Source organism: Carcharhinus amblyrhynchos, chromosome 1 (assembly GCF_965287045.1).
Source record: "Carcharhinus amblyrhynchos chromosome 1, sCarAmb.v2.hapA, whole genome shotgun sequence".
Lineage (NCBI taxonomy): Eukaryota > Metazoa > Chordata > Chondrichthyes > Carcharhiniformes > Carcharhinidae > Carcharhinus > Carcharhinus amblyrhynchos.
The window spans coordinates 45502540-45517390 of NC_137324.1; the positions used below are offsets into that span (position 1 = coordinate 45502540).

The 14851-nt window shown below is 41.6% G+C and overlaps 1 protein-coding gene across 7 annotated transcripts in view; it reads right to left on the reverse strand.

Moving 5' to 3' along the window:
- The window catches only part of LOC145360709 (AT-rich interactive domain-containing protein 3A-like), a 435037-nt gene that overhangs the window by 23646 nt on the left and 396540 nt on the right, over window positions 1–14851 (reverse strand). For all 7 annotated transcript variants that reach the window (XM_080216294.1, XM_080216205.1, XM_080216117.1 and 4 more), the window contains exons 4-5: window positions 11398–11581; window positions 5659–5903 (exon numbers count right to left, since the gene is read on the reverse strand). In XM_080216294.1, coding sequence (XP_080072420.1) covers window positions 5659–5903; window positions 11398–11581 — 429 coding nt within the window. The remainder of the gene's footprint in view (window positions 1–5658; window positions 5904–11397; window positions 11582–14851) is intronic.

Consider the following 14851-nt stretch of genomic DNA (forward strand, 5'->3'; position numbering starts at 1 on the left):
ATCACAGATGGAATCATTCTTCCTATTGAATCGACACTGGGTCCTTGAAGGATCTGTCCAATTGGACCTCCTTCCCTATCTCTTTCTTTATAGCAATGTCATTTCTTCTCTTTTCAAGTACGTAGCCAATTTTGATTTGAAAGTTACCATCTTTTCAAGCCGTGCATTTCAGATCATAACAATTTGCTAAGTCAAAGAATTGTTTTCATTTTCCCCAGATTGCTAAATACCGTAAATTCTCTTATTATTGATCTTTCCCATCTCTTCTATCAAAACCACTCATAATTTTGAATGCCTCTTGATCTCTCTTTAACCTTCTTGTGGTCCAAGAAGAATTATACCAGGTTTTCCTGGCCTTCCACATTAATGAAGTCCTTCACCTCCCCCTCCCTCCTCTGCCCCCCTCAGAACTATTTGATATCATCATTCAGCATAATGAACTCACAAGGGAGTCAGGCACTGAATAAAACAGAGGTCTATGGAGTGGGTTGTTCTGTGTGACAAGATTAGCAAGTTCACGAAAGTGCAATGTTTCATGATATCCACACTCTGGAAATTAATAATTTTTTAATTTAATGAACTAAAATCCAAGATATTCTCAGAAATTTATGGTTTGCACCACAGGGTTTTAAAAGAAATAGCTACAAAGATAATGGATGCGTTTTCCAAAATTCCTTAGATTCCGGAATGGTCCCATTCCATTGGAAGTTGCCAATTATTACATTGCTTTTCAAGAAAGGAGGGAGAGAGAGAGAAAATAGCGAACTGCAGGCCAGTTAGGTGAACATCAGTTATTGGGAAAATGCTGGAATCTATTATTAGGGAAGCCTTAACAATGCACGTAAGAAAAGCATAGCATGATTTGAACAAGTCAACATGTTTTTACCAAAGGGAAATCCTGTTTGTCAAATTTATTCAAGTTTTCAGTTAACTAGTAGGGCAATAGAGGAGAATTTGGATTTCCAAAAGATATTTGGTAAGGTGCCAAACAAAATGGGCAAGATAAAGGCTCATGGAGATGGGGATGATATTTCAGCACGGGTAGAGCTTTGGATAATGGATAGAAAGCAGAGAGTGGACACAAAGGGGAATTTTTCAAGTTGGCAGCAGTGACTAGTGGATTGCCAAAAGGAACACTGCAGGGCCCTCAGCTATATACAATATTAGTGACTTAGGTGAAGTAACAGATAATTTTATATCTAAGTTTGCTAATAATACTAGAAGGGAAGATGAGGTGTGAAGACACAGTGAGGCTGCAAATAAATATAGACAGGTTAAGCAAGTGGGCAACAAGGAGGCAGATGGAGCCTAATGTAGGAAAGTGTGAAGTTATTCATCTTGGCCATAAGATTAGAATAGCAGAATATTTTTTCAAAGATATGACAATTCTATGTGTTGAGGTTCAAACAGATTTGGGCATACTTGTACAAGGAACGCAGAGGGTTAGCATACAGGTGCAGCAAGCAATTAAAAGGCAAGTAGCATGTTGGCCTTTATTGTAAGGAGATTGGAGTTTAAGAATATAGAAGTCTTGCTGCAATTCTACTGGGTTTGGCTTGTCCATTTCTGGAGTACTGTTTGAAATTTTGATATTCACATTTAAAAAAATACTGAATGGAATGTGGGCATCACTGGCTAGGCCAGTGTTTTATTGCCCATATCTAGTTGCCCTTGAGAAAGTGGTGATGAGATGCCTTCTTGAACCACTGCGGTCTCTTTGCTGTAGATACACCCTTAGTATGGCTACGGAAAGAGTTCCAGGATTTTGACACAGTGACAGTAGAGGAATGGCGATATATTTCCAAGACAGGATAGTGAATGGCTTGGGAGGGAACTTCCAGGTGTTGGTGTTCCCATGGATCTGCTGCTCTTGTCCTTCACTGTGTTGAGATTGCAGGTTTGGAAGGTGCTGTCAAAGGACTTTGGTGAGTTGCCGCAGTACATTTTGTACATACTGCTGCTACTGTGCAACAATTGAGGAGGGGTTGAATGTTTGAGGATAAGGTGCCAAACAAACAAGCTGCTTTGCACTGGATGGTATTGAGCTTCTTGAGTATTGTTGAAGCTGCACCCATCCAGGCGAGTAGAGAGTGTGCCATTACATTCCTGACTTGTGCCTTAGACCAGAAAACCATAAGACATAGGAGCAGAATTAAGCCCCTTGGCCCATCGAGTCTGCTCCTCCATTCAATCATGGCTGATATTTTTCTCGTCCCCATTTTTCTGCCTTTTCCCCATAACCCCTGATCCCTTTATTAATCAAGAACCAATGTATCTCTGTCTTAAAGACACTCAGTGACCTGGCCTTCACGGCCTTCGGGGCAAAGGTTTCCACAGATTCACCACTCTCTGGCTGAAGAAATTCCACCTCATCTCTGTTTTGAAGGATCGTCCCTTTAGCCTGAGGTTGTGCCCTCTGGTTCTAGTTTTACCTACTAGTGGGAACATCCTCCCCAAGTCTACTCTATCCAGGCCTCGCAGTATCCTGTAAGTTTCAATAAGATCACCCCACATCCTTCTAAACTACAATGACTCAGAGTCCTCAACCATTCCTCATACGATAAGCTCTTCATTCCAGGTATCATTCTTGTGAACCTCCTCTGGACCTTTTCCAAAGCTAGCAAATCCTTCCTTAGATATGGGGCCCAAAACTGCTCACAACACTCCAAATTGTGTCTGATCAGAGCCTTATACAGCCTTGAAAGTACAACCATGCTCTTGTATTCTAGCGCTCTTGACATGAATGCTAACACTGCATCTGCCTTCTTAACTGCCAACTGAATTTGCACATTAACTTAAGAGAATCTTGATCAAGAACTTCCAAGTCCCTTTGCGGTTCTGATTTTCTAAGCATTTCCCCATTTAGAAAATACTCTATGCCTCCATTTCTTCTTCCAAAGTGCATAACCTCACCCTTTTCCACATTGTATTCCATCTGCCACTTCCTTGCCCACTTTCCTGGCCTGTCCAAGTCCATCTGCAGCCCCCACTTCCTCAATACTACTTGTCCCTCAACATATCTTTGTATCATCTTCAAACTTAGCAACAGTGCCTTCAGTTCCTCCCTCCAAATCATTAATGTATGTTGTGAAAAGTTGTGGTCCCAGCACTGACCCCTGAGGCACCCCACTAGTCACTGGATGCCATCCTGAAAAATCTCATCTTTAATAACAGACTCTAAAATCTTGCCAATGATCGAAGTCAGGTTAACCGACCTATAATTTCTCATCTGCTGCCTCCTTCCCTTCTTAAACAACAGTGTTACATTAGCTACTTTCCAGTCCTCTGGGATCTTCCCTACCTCCAGTTATTACTGAATGGTCACCACCAATGTCTCCACAATTTCCTCAGCTATCTTTTTTAGAACCCTAGGGTCTAGTCCATCTTGTCCAGGTGATTTGTCCACCTTCAGACTTTTCAGTTTCCCCAGAACCTTCTCCTAAGTGATGGCCACTACACTCATCTGTGCCCCCTGATTTTCTCGGAGCTCTGGCATCCCATTGGTGTCTTCCACCATGAAGACTGATGCAAAATAATTATTCAGTTCCTCTGACATTTCTTTGTTTTCTATCATTACTTCCAGCCTCATTTTCCAGTGGTCCAATGTCTAGTTTTGCCTCTCTTTTACCTACAGAAAAAAACATCTTCTTTCATATTACTAGCTAATATTACTCTTCTCCCCCCCTTATTGCTTTTTTAGTTGTCTACTGCTCACTTTTAAAGGCTTCCCAATTCTCTGGCTTCCCACTAATCCTCGCCACTTTGTATGCCTTTTCTTTTGTTTTTATATTGTATTGACTTCCCTCGTCAGCCATGGATGTCTCGTCTTCCTCTTAGCACGTTTCCTCCTCCTTGCGATGAATTTCTGTTGTGCTTCCCGAATAACCCCCAGAAACTCCTGTCATTGCTGTTCCACTGTCTTCCCTGCTGGGCTCCCTTTCCAATCAACTCTGGCCAGCTCCTCCCTCATATCTTTGTAGTTACCTTTATTTCATTGTAATACCATTACATCTGATTCCAACTTCTCCCTCTCAAACTGCAGGATAAATTCTATCATACTATGGTCACTGCACCCAAAGGATTCCTTCACCTTAATTTCCTGAATCAAGTCTACCTCATTAGGGTTCATTACACATCAACAAATTCAGAATTGCCTGTTCCTAAAAAACATGTCTTCGACATTCCACAAATGCTTTATAGATAATGGACAGGCTGTTGGGAGTCAGGATATGAGTTACTCTTCACAAAATTTATAGCCTCTGACCTGCTCTTGTAGCTACAGTATTTACATGACTAGTCCAATTTCTGGTCAATGGTAACACCCAGGATTGTGGGGGATTCAGCAATGGTAATGCCACTGAATATTCATTGGATTCTTCCTTGTTGGAGATGGTTACTTCCTGGCAGTTGTATGGTGCAAATGTTACTTGTCACTTTTTATCCCAAGCCTGAATGATGTCCAAGTCTTGCTGCATATGTGAATGGGCTTCTTCATTTCTGAGGAGTTTTGGATGGTGCTGGACATTGTACAATGATCAGCAAATATTTGCATTTCTGACCTTATGATTGGTAGGAAAGTAGTTGATGGAGCTGCTGAAGATAGTTTTCAGGAGCACATGGGAAATGGAGCTGAAGCCCAAGATTAGCCATGATCGAACTGAATGTCAGAGCAGGCAGGACGGGCCAGTGGTATACTCCTATTTATTGTCTTCTTGTGTGTCATTGGACTGATAGAACCAGAGAATCCCAACAGTGCACAAAGAGTCCCTTCATGTCTGCATTGCCTGTCTAACACAGCATCCTGCCCAAGGCCCTTCCTTTCACCCTATCCCCATAATTCCATGCATTTACCATGGGTAATCCACCTGACCTGCACATTTTGGGACATTAAGGGGCAATTCAGCATGGTCAATCCACCAAACCTACACATCTTTGGACATTTGTCTTTTTAAATCTTCCTATTTTTACAGTTTATGATAGCTTCTAAACCTTTTAGAACAAAGAAGAAAGAAAAGTACAGCACAGAAACAGGCCCTTTGGCCCTCCCTCCAGGCCTGTGCTGATCATAATGCCTTCTCTAAACTAAAGAAGAAACCTTCCTGCCCTTACTCTGGCTGTATCCCTCTACTCCTTCTCCATTCATGTACCCATCTATTTTGATTATGTTACAACTCCCTCTTCAATATGTATTATTCTGAATGTTGTAGATAATCAAACTTGGAAAGGCATTTATTAATGACAAATATTAATGAAATGCACTATGAGTAAAATTGCTGTGCTCCTACATAACAACCTCGTAAACATTTATATAATATATAAGAATTATGATAACTGATATGGCTGGCATCAATTGGTGTTCCTCTATGATTATTTCAAGGTTTTTTTAAATAGTTTTTCCCTTGGTCCTTACTAGGACTGTATGAATGTTTATTCTCACTCCTGAACTCTCCTCAACAATGAGATGAACTCCTGAACAATGAGGTTTATGGTACAAATTACAGCACATTCACTTCAAATAAGTAAATACATTTAAAATGTTTAATTCAGTGGACAAAATAATTTGAGTGCCTGGGATATTTCACCCAACATCTGGATAGAAACATGTAGCATTGTGCCTTTTGATCAGAGTTTTATTATGTAAAAATCTAAATGGCATACCTTTCTTTATAGAATATCCATGGCTAATGTGGCTGCCGTTATGAGTGGATATCGCTATGGTAGGCATCTGTATCTTAGGAGAGGATAAGATAGTTGGCGTCCCCACAGGGGAGTAATTAAACAACGTCGATCCATAACTCTGCCTTCGGCCCTCTCGTCTGTTGCTATCAATAGCTGCCTGTAGCTCACCAGGTGAGCTCAGGCCTCGCTTTTCACATTCATATGGATATAGGTACTTCATATATCTGGAAGGCAATTTAAAAAATAATTAGGTGCAAATTTTTCTTTTGAAAAATAGTTCACATTGCTTCATTCTCATTCACATCTGTGTGCACTTGATGACAATTCACGGACTGCCACAATTTCTTGCTTTCACCAGGAAGATCAAACGCTTCACAAGACACAGTAAACTTTACGTTCAACTTTCTACTGCACTTTCCAAACAGCAAACCTTTAGCCTAACATTGGAAATAACACTTCTTACAAAATTAACGCGATGTGTTGATTCAATTACAATCTTTGGAGAAGGCTTCTGTGGGGGATGAGAAAAGTCATACTGAGCTTTGCATTGTTGAGATAGTGCAGCTTTCTTCAATGCAGAATAGAAAGCTTTTCGATGAATAATGGCTGTTGTGAGTAAGTCCAATTACCCATGGGTGGACCAGTGGCTGAATTTTACGTGGAGTGGGGGAAGTGGTCGTTCCCTCATTCTGACATAAAAGTCAGAGGTGAGCTTACCCTATGCATGTCTGGCTTGCTCCCTAAAATGTAACAGACATTTTGGGCCTTTAATTTTCTCGTGATGGGTTGCAACCTCTGAGAGCTGCCAGCCAATCAAATGGCTAGCAGCTCTCTTCTCCCAGCAGCACCACTGGAGAGTGGTGGCCACTGCTGGAACTTCAGGTAATCCCGAAACTGAAGAGCCAGAAGTCTGCGTTTACAAATAATCCTGAAGTCTTGCTGGGAACAGGCTGGCTGGAGCAGGTGAGGGGGAGTTGAGGAATCTGGAGTGACCGGGCGAGGGGAAATGGGTGCACCTGTTTTGGCAAAACAGAATAAGTAGTAGCCGAAAACTGTCTCATTCCTTAGAGCAATGCCTGGACCAATTAGGGTCAAACTGCCTGGTTCAAATTTCAAACAAGGATAGGCGGTTAACTGCCAGTCACCTAGTGTATTATCCATGGCAACACCTCTAGAAACCAGAGTGTATTTGCCAACCAGCCTTGAGCCAACCTGGAGTAGGCTCAAGAAGCCTTTTTTCTCATACTGTACAAACTGTTATTTGCCTCTTTCACTAGTCTATTGTGTAGTGTCCTAACGAGTACAAGATGAAAAGCTTCAACATCTCTCTTTCTTCAGCAAGCCAAGTTCTGCATTACCAAACCACACTTTATAGTTTAAGTGAGTGGGCAAATATTTGACAAATAGAGTAGAATCTGAGAAGGTTCATTTTGATGGGAAGAATAGAAAGTTAGAATACTATTTAAATTGAGAATGCTACAGAATGCTGTGATACAGAAAGATCTGGGTGTTCTGGTGTATGAATCACAAAAAGGTTAGCATTGAGGTATAGGAAGTAATTAGGAAGACAAATAGAATGTTGGCCTTTCTTAAAAGGGAAGTGAACATAAATATAGGCAAGTCTTGTTACCACGGTATTGCGCATCCGTGAGACAGCGTTGGGAATACTTAAGGAAGGATGCACTTGCCCTGGAATCAGTTCAGAGGTGGTTCATGCAGCTGATTCCCAGGGTGAAAGATTTGTCTTATGAGGAAAGATTGAGTACGTTGGATCTATACTCACCGGAGTTTTGAAGAATGAGAGGTGATCTTATTGAAACATATAAGATTCCGATGGGAGTTAACAAGGTAGATGCTGAAAGGATGCTTCCCCAGTTTCACACAGTAACTTCATTGCAGCGTTAATGTCAGCCTACTTGTAACACTAATAAATAAACTTTAAACTAAACCTTGTGAGGGAATCTTGAAATAGAGGGCACAGTTTCAAAATAAGGGGTCCCCCCTGTGAGATGGAGATAAGGAGACATTTCTTCCTTCAGATAGGTATGAATCTTTGGCATTGACTTTGCCAGACAGCAGTGGGTCACAGAATATTCAAGACTGAGTTTGTCAAGTTTTTGATCTACACGGGGGTCAAGGGTTAAGGGGGACATGCTAGAAAGTGGAGCCACTAGAACCATGAGCATATTGAATGATGGAGTAGGCTCAAGATGCCAAATGACCTACTCCTGCTTCTAGTTCTTATGCTCTTTTGTTTTACTACTCCTACCTCATTCTACATTATTGAAGTCTTTCAAAATTGCCACACTGGGAGATGAAAACATCAAATTAACCTTGAAGCAAGTTTTAGATCAATTGAGACTGAATTCAACCTTCTACAGTTGAATTGAAAAACAACTTCAGACAGTCCGAATTTTTTTCAGTAAGTGTGGGCTCATATTTGTTTATGAACAGAAGGATCATTTAGATGAAAGAGACAACACAGCAGTAGGTTTTTCACAGCAACTGCAGCACATAAATATTTTTAAATAAGCAAAATTCAGGTGGCATATTTAAACATTTTCCCATCCCAGCTGCCATGGGAATTGTAGCGGGCGGAGGGGCAGACCATGAAAAGGTCCATAGCTCTTGGACGGGACTTTCCGGTTTTGGGACAAACCTGGCCTGAAAACCCTGTCCTAAGGGTGAGAAATAGGAGAGAGGAGTCATGAAATTTATGCGATTATATAATTGAAATTGGAGCAATGTTTTTCAGAGTTTAATACAGGGCTATACTAAAGTAATGGCAGATAACTAAGGCCTAAATGGGAACAGGACATAAATTAGGAAACGATCGATCAGTTAATTTAACATCGATAAAGAAAATAAAGAGTTGCATTTATTCGGCCTCTTTTGGTATTATCAAACTGCCCTACAAACAACGTAATTCTTTTCTCTTAAGTTGCCCGACCAACATATAATGCAACTGTATAAGGTTATAAAATGTTTTGACAAATTGTTTGACAAATAAAACACATTTTTCTGTGTGTAAAGACTTTAAACACCGGGTTTACACCTGCAAATTAAATACATCAAAAAGAGGAAATTCAGGAGAAATCTTTTTACTAAAAGGGTTTTAAGTAAGTAGACTGGACTACTGGCACCAGTTGTGGAACAAAAAATTTCTAATGGCTTTCTCTAAAGAATTTTTAAAATTTTATTATTGACACAAATAGGCTTACTTTAACTTGGTATGCACCTAACAAGCACATTTTGCAGACTGTGGGAAGAAACAAGAGGACCTGGAGAAACCAATGGGGAGAACATGCAGATTCCACACAGGCAGAGAATCGAACCTAGGTCCCTGGCACAGTGAGGTAACAGTGCTAATCACTGTGCCACTGTGCTGCCCAAGCAGATTCTTGATAACAATTGAAATTAAGAGTATTAAGAAAACACCAAGGGAATATTATGGATTTGTGGGTGAAATGGACCTCTCCTGCTGGAAGGCCAGAACTATAAACTTTGGTAGGGGCATAAAATGAAAAATCTCAGGCTGGTCACTCCCTGACCAATCTTCCTTCCCATTGAAGTTACCTCCAATAATGGAAGTCCTGCTGAATGTTACTTACTATACTATACGTGTAAAAACTCCGATCGTGGAGGCACCATGTAAATGCTCAAAAGCATGTAACAAGAATCTGTGAGGATTCACCGATGGATACTGCAAAAATGGTCCCTATGATTTCAGAAACAAAACCATAGTTCATCAACCTACTAAGTGGGAGGTAACTAAAATTATAAACAGGGATTAACCAGAAGGGAGCATACATTTTTGACTTCAAGGAAGCATTTGATAATGTTCCGTGTGTGAGGCTTTGAACAACATTCAGGATTATGGAATTAATGGCAAATTCGTTCACAGGTTTAAAATTGACTTCGCAATTGAAATCATGGCTGGAATTCTCCAGTCTTACATGCCCTGATACCAGGTCTGTAAGGTGGGTATTGCGATCTGGAAGGCTTAGGGGTCTGTGAGATGTGGGCTGCATCACCCTTCTGTTAAATCTGCGTGGGTTTCCTCCAGATACTTCGGTTTTCTCCCACAATCCAAAAATGTGTGGGTTAGGTTAATTAGCCATGCTAAATTGACCTGAGTGACAGGGGGATTAGCAGGGTAAATATGTGGGGCTACGGGAATAGGACTTGGTTAGGATTGTGCGTGGTAAATGGATGGACTGAATGGCCTCCTACTGCACAGGAGGGATTCTATGATTCTATGAAATGCCTCCATTGCCTTGCCTGTCCTTACCTCTGTAATCTCCACCAGCCCCAAAACCCTCTAAGATACCTGCTTTCTTCCAATTCTGGCCTCTTCACTATCCCTCATTTATTTGTTCCACCAGTGGTGGCCATGCCTTCAGCTGCCAAGATTTTAAGCTCTGGAATTTCAACATAGAATCATAGAATTCCTATAGTACAGCAGGAGGTGATTCAGCCCATCGAGCCTGCATCAACAACAATCCTACCCTGGTCCCTATTCCTATAACCACGTGTATTTACTGTGCTAATCTCTTTGACACTAAGGATCAACTTAACATGGCCATTCCACTTAACCTGCACATTTTGGACTGTGGGAGGAAACCAAAGCACCTGAAGGAAACCCATGCAGACACGAGAAGAATGTGCAAACTCCACACAGACAGTCACCCAAGCCTAGAAATGAACCCCCAGGTCACTGGCGCTATGAGGCAGCAGCGCTAACCACTGTGCTACTTCCCCACCTGTCGATCTCACTTTGCTCCCTTAAGACTCTCCTAAAAATCTTCCTCTTTGACCAAGCTTTTGGCTGCCTGACCTAATTTCTGCAAAGGTGACTCATTGTCAAATTTTGTGTTACAATACTCCTGTGGCAGCACTTTGGGACATTTCATTGTGTTAAAGATATTAGGCCAGATTCTCCAACCTTGCCCACAACCAGGATTCTCCGCCCTGCTGCTGTGAATGGAGATGTGACTGAGCGCCAAATTCTCCACTCTCACTGGCAGTGGCAGCAAGGTATGAGCGGCTGGAGAATTCTGGCCAGCATATAAATATAAGTTGTTACTGTATCTTTTTTCTTTTGTTTTATACATAATATATATATACGGTTGCAGTGGACTGGTGATTCCTCGAGCCTTCAGTTTTTAACTTGCACCTTCTCTTTCATTTTTATTTCCTCATTATTTCCTCTAAAGATGTGCGGGGTAAGTTAATTGGCCATGCTAAATTGATCCTGGTGTCAGGGGGATTAGCAGGGTAAATGTGTAGGGTTACAGGAATAGGGCCTGGGTGGGATTGTGGTTGATGAAGATTCGGTGAGCCAAATGTCCTCCTTCTGTCCTGTAGGGATTCTCTGATTCTATAATGATTATATTCATTGCCTCCAGATCTGAAGGCAGACAGTTAATCTGCGCATTGCATCTGTCAACAGTGATTTTGTATTGATTGGCTAGAATTATGCATCTGATTTCTGGATCTGCCGAATCTTGTCATTTTGTTTTCTGTCTCCCTTGGTGGCCCACTTGAGTTTGGCAATGCAATGAGTGGACAACTGCAGGCAAAGCAAATCATGGATCATAATCTTGACCCAGCTGGTTGAAGAATCATCCCCACTGCACACTGCAGGTGGCCTTCCTCCACCAGGGATATTTCTCAAACAGATTTGATTGTAATGTGAACTCTCAAGCATTTACTTACTGGGTTCTGAGGGTAAAAGCAGCACTGGTAATAGAGGTAGGGAGGTTGAGGCCTTTGGTGATTTCACGCCAGATTTTCTTATTGATGACTTCCACTAAGCCGCCTTTCTCAGTGACAAGCTTGTACAAACTGTACAGATCTAGCACCTGCTTGGCCATGATGGGAATCCGATTCACTGGAGTCCCTGTGCAAATGAAAAAAATATCCACAATCAATTACATTAGCTTCAACAAATCGACAGACATCCCACAGTTATAGGCCAATTAATTTGACTAAGTAAAACACCTAATTGCTCTCTTCCTGCCAAAAAGGAAAAATATTTACTCCTTTTCTGGGAGGTATCGATGTTGCAAAGATAATGAATATAACAATTTCTGCTGTATTCAGTTCAACATAATTTAAAGGGGAGGTAAGGGATTTTCACAGTAACTTCATTGCAGTGTTAATATAATCTAACTTGTGACCATAAGACATAGGAGGAGAATTAGGCCACTCAGCCCATCGAGTCTGCTCTGCCATTCAATCACGGCTGATATTTTTCTCACCCCCATTCTCCTGCCTTTTCTCCTCTCTGATCCTCTCATTAGTCAATAACCTATCCATCTCTGTCTTAAAAACAATCAATGACCTTGCCTCCACAGTCTTCTGTGGCAATGAGTTCCACAAATTCACCACTCTCTGGCTGAAGAAATTCCTCCTCATCTCTGTTTTGAAGAATCATCCCTTTAGCCTAAGGTTGTACCCTCTGGTTTTAGATTTTCCTACTAGTGGAAACATCATCTCCACATCCACTCTATCCAAGCCTCACAGCATCCTGAAAGTTTCAATAAGATTCCCCCTCATCCTTCTAAACTCCAACAAGTACAGACCCAGAGTCCTCAACTGTTCCCCATTCAACAAGCTCTTCATTCCAGGATCATTCTTGTGAACCTCCTTTGGACCCTTTCCAAGACCAGCACACCCTTCCTTAGGAACGTGCCCAAAAACTGCTCACAAGCTCCAAATGGAGTCTAACCAGAGCCTTATACAGCCTGAGAATTACATCCCTGCTCATGTATCTGGAATTTATAGAACTGGTTTAATATGTGACACGTGTGGGTGTCAACCATCTGTAATAATGCTCACACTGGTAAAAATGAATGATGAACATAGAAATGTAGGACTTTGGAGCAGGAGCAGGGCATTCAGCTTTTCATGCCTACTCCACCATTCAGATTGGATTTTGGACCGTGTTCACACTAAAATCCCACCCAATCAACATTTGCATGGTCTGCCCACTGCCATTGCGATTCCCGTGGCAGGTGGGATGGGTAAAGTCTCGCCTTCATGTCTCAATTGCAATTTGCTGTGTGCCCCCCATAACCCTTCACTCCCTTCAAAATAATAAATTGTAAATGAGAAAGGTTAAGTATTCAGTAATGAGTAGATCTTCACGGTCTTGTAGATGGGGCCTCACTGTTGCAGCCTCCGGTTTGTTGAACTTCCACGGCACCCTTAAAACTGTCAACAGTCAGAATTTTAATACTTCAATGCAGATACTGTCACCAAACAATTTTGTTGGGGGTTAGTCCCAGGACTTCACTGCAGAAGCTACTCAGCACAGCATCTGCAACTCAAACACCTTCACTGTTATCTGTGATCACCCTTTTCCCCTCATTATCACCCCACCAGTTTAGGGGAAAGGAATTATTTCCTGATAATTCTATGATGTTCAGCAACATTCACAATATTGACACAATATTTTCCTACAATGAAATAATCCAAGTCATCCAACAGCATAGCTTGGCTATTAGGCTTACAGGTGGTAACAAACATTGTTTAGATATGTATTTCACTTTAGTAGGTAACAATGGTCTTGACCTTGAAAAGGCTCAGCCAACTTGCTCTGATAGTCAATTATTTATTTTCCCAAAATTAGCACCGTGGGATCAACCACAAGAACTTAACTAGACCCGTCATGTTCACCGCATGGTTACAGAAGCAGATCAGAGGCTGCATACTGTACTGAGGGACTCATTCCCTGATCTTCAAAAACAATGGGTGAAAAATATAAGAAGAAACTAATGGTGACATTAGGCAGTGGAATACCCTCTCCATACATTTTCCAGTGGCATCACTCACTAATCCTTCCACAATGTACATGTGAATGATTGTGGGGGTGTCTCCAGCCCATTTTCCCCCCAACCATCAGCGTTCTTGCTGCTCCCCCCTGGATTTCCACCTGAATATGACAGCAGGCTTAAGGTAACACATAGAAAGTGGAAGTCTAGAACCAAGTGGAGAGCTCATCTCCTTCTAACTGCCTCAGAACCCGTTGAGCCTTTCAACCAATGTGCAGGCCCAGCCTTTGTGAACTTGACCTTTTATTGATGCTGTCCTTGGTCACTCCAGTTATGATTCTACCCCAGTAAAACATTGATTTTTTTTGAGGGGACGAGGGTGGGGCTAGATGGGGTTTTCACTTGATGATGGGCATTCTGTTGAGAGCTCATCATGAATATATAATAATCTGTAATCTAGGCAACTGGATTATGGTCATGGAATCCTTACATTGCAGAAGGAGGCCATTCAGCCCATCAAACCTGTGCCAAGAACAGCCCATCCAGGCCCTATCCCTGCGATCCCATGTATTTACCCTGCTAATCCCGCAACACTAATGGGCAATTTTAGCAAAGCTATTCAACCTAACCCACACACCTTTGGACTGTGGGAGGACACTGGAGTACCTGAAGGAAACCCATGCAGATATGGGGTGAAAGTGCAAACTCCACATAGACAGTGACCTGAGGCCGGAATTGAACTCAGTTCCCTGGTGCTGTGAGGCAACAATGCTAACCACTGCTGGCAGGATCAAAGCAGAAGTGCTATCCAACCTTATCGAGGCAGTCTTTTGATTTGATTTGATTTATTATTGTCACATGTATTGTAAACAGTGAAAAGTATCATTTCTTGCACACTATACAGACAAAGCATACTGTGCATAGAGAAGGAAAGGAGAGAGTGCAGTCATAGCTAGTTGATAAGAAAGATCAACTTAATATGAGATAGGTCCATTCACTAGCCGTTAGTCCAAATGGTAGAATAATATTCTTGTTTTCATTGATGCATTTCCAACTTCTCTAATTAGTAATGCTTTGACATAACAATTTCAAACAGGTCCCACCATCTAATGCTTCATCTTCTGAACAGAACCTTCACATTCGCTAGGATTGTAATTCCTCAAACTGCACTGCAGATATCATGAGATATGGGATGATGTATCAATACAAAAAGCAGATTATTGAACCCGATAATGTGTGTGTAAGTGGTTCTTTTGTGCAGTTGGCCTTTCTAATTAACCTGAGGTTAGCTGAGAAAGCCCTATAGTAAGCTGTGGATTTATGATAATAGCAGAAAGACCAGTTCATTAAACATATGTCTGCCTGTATAAATCTTGGCGCACACAGGGGTTTCC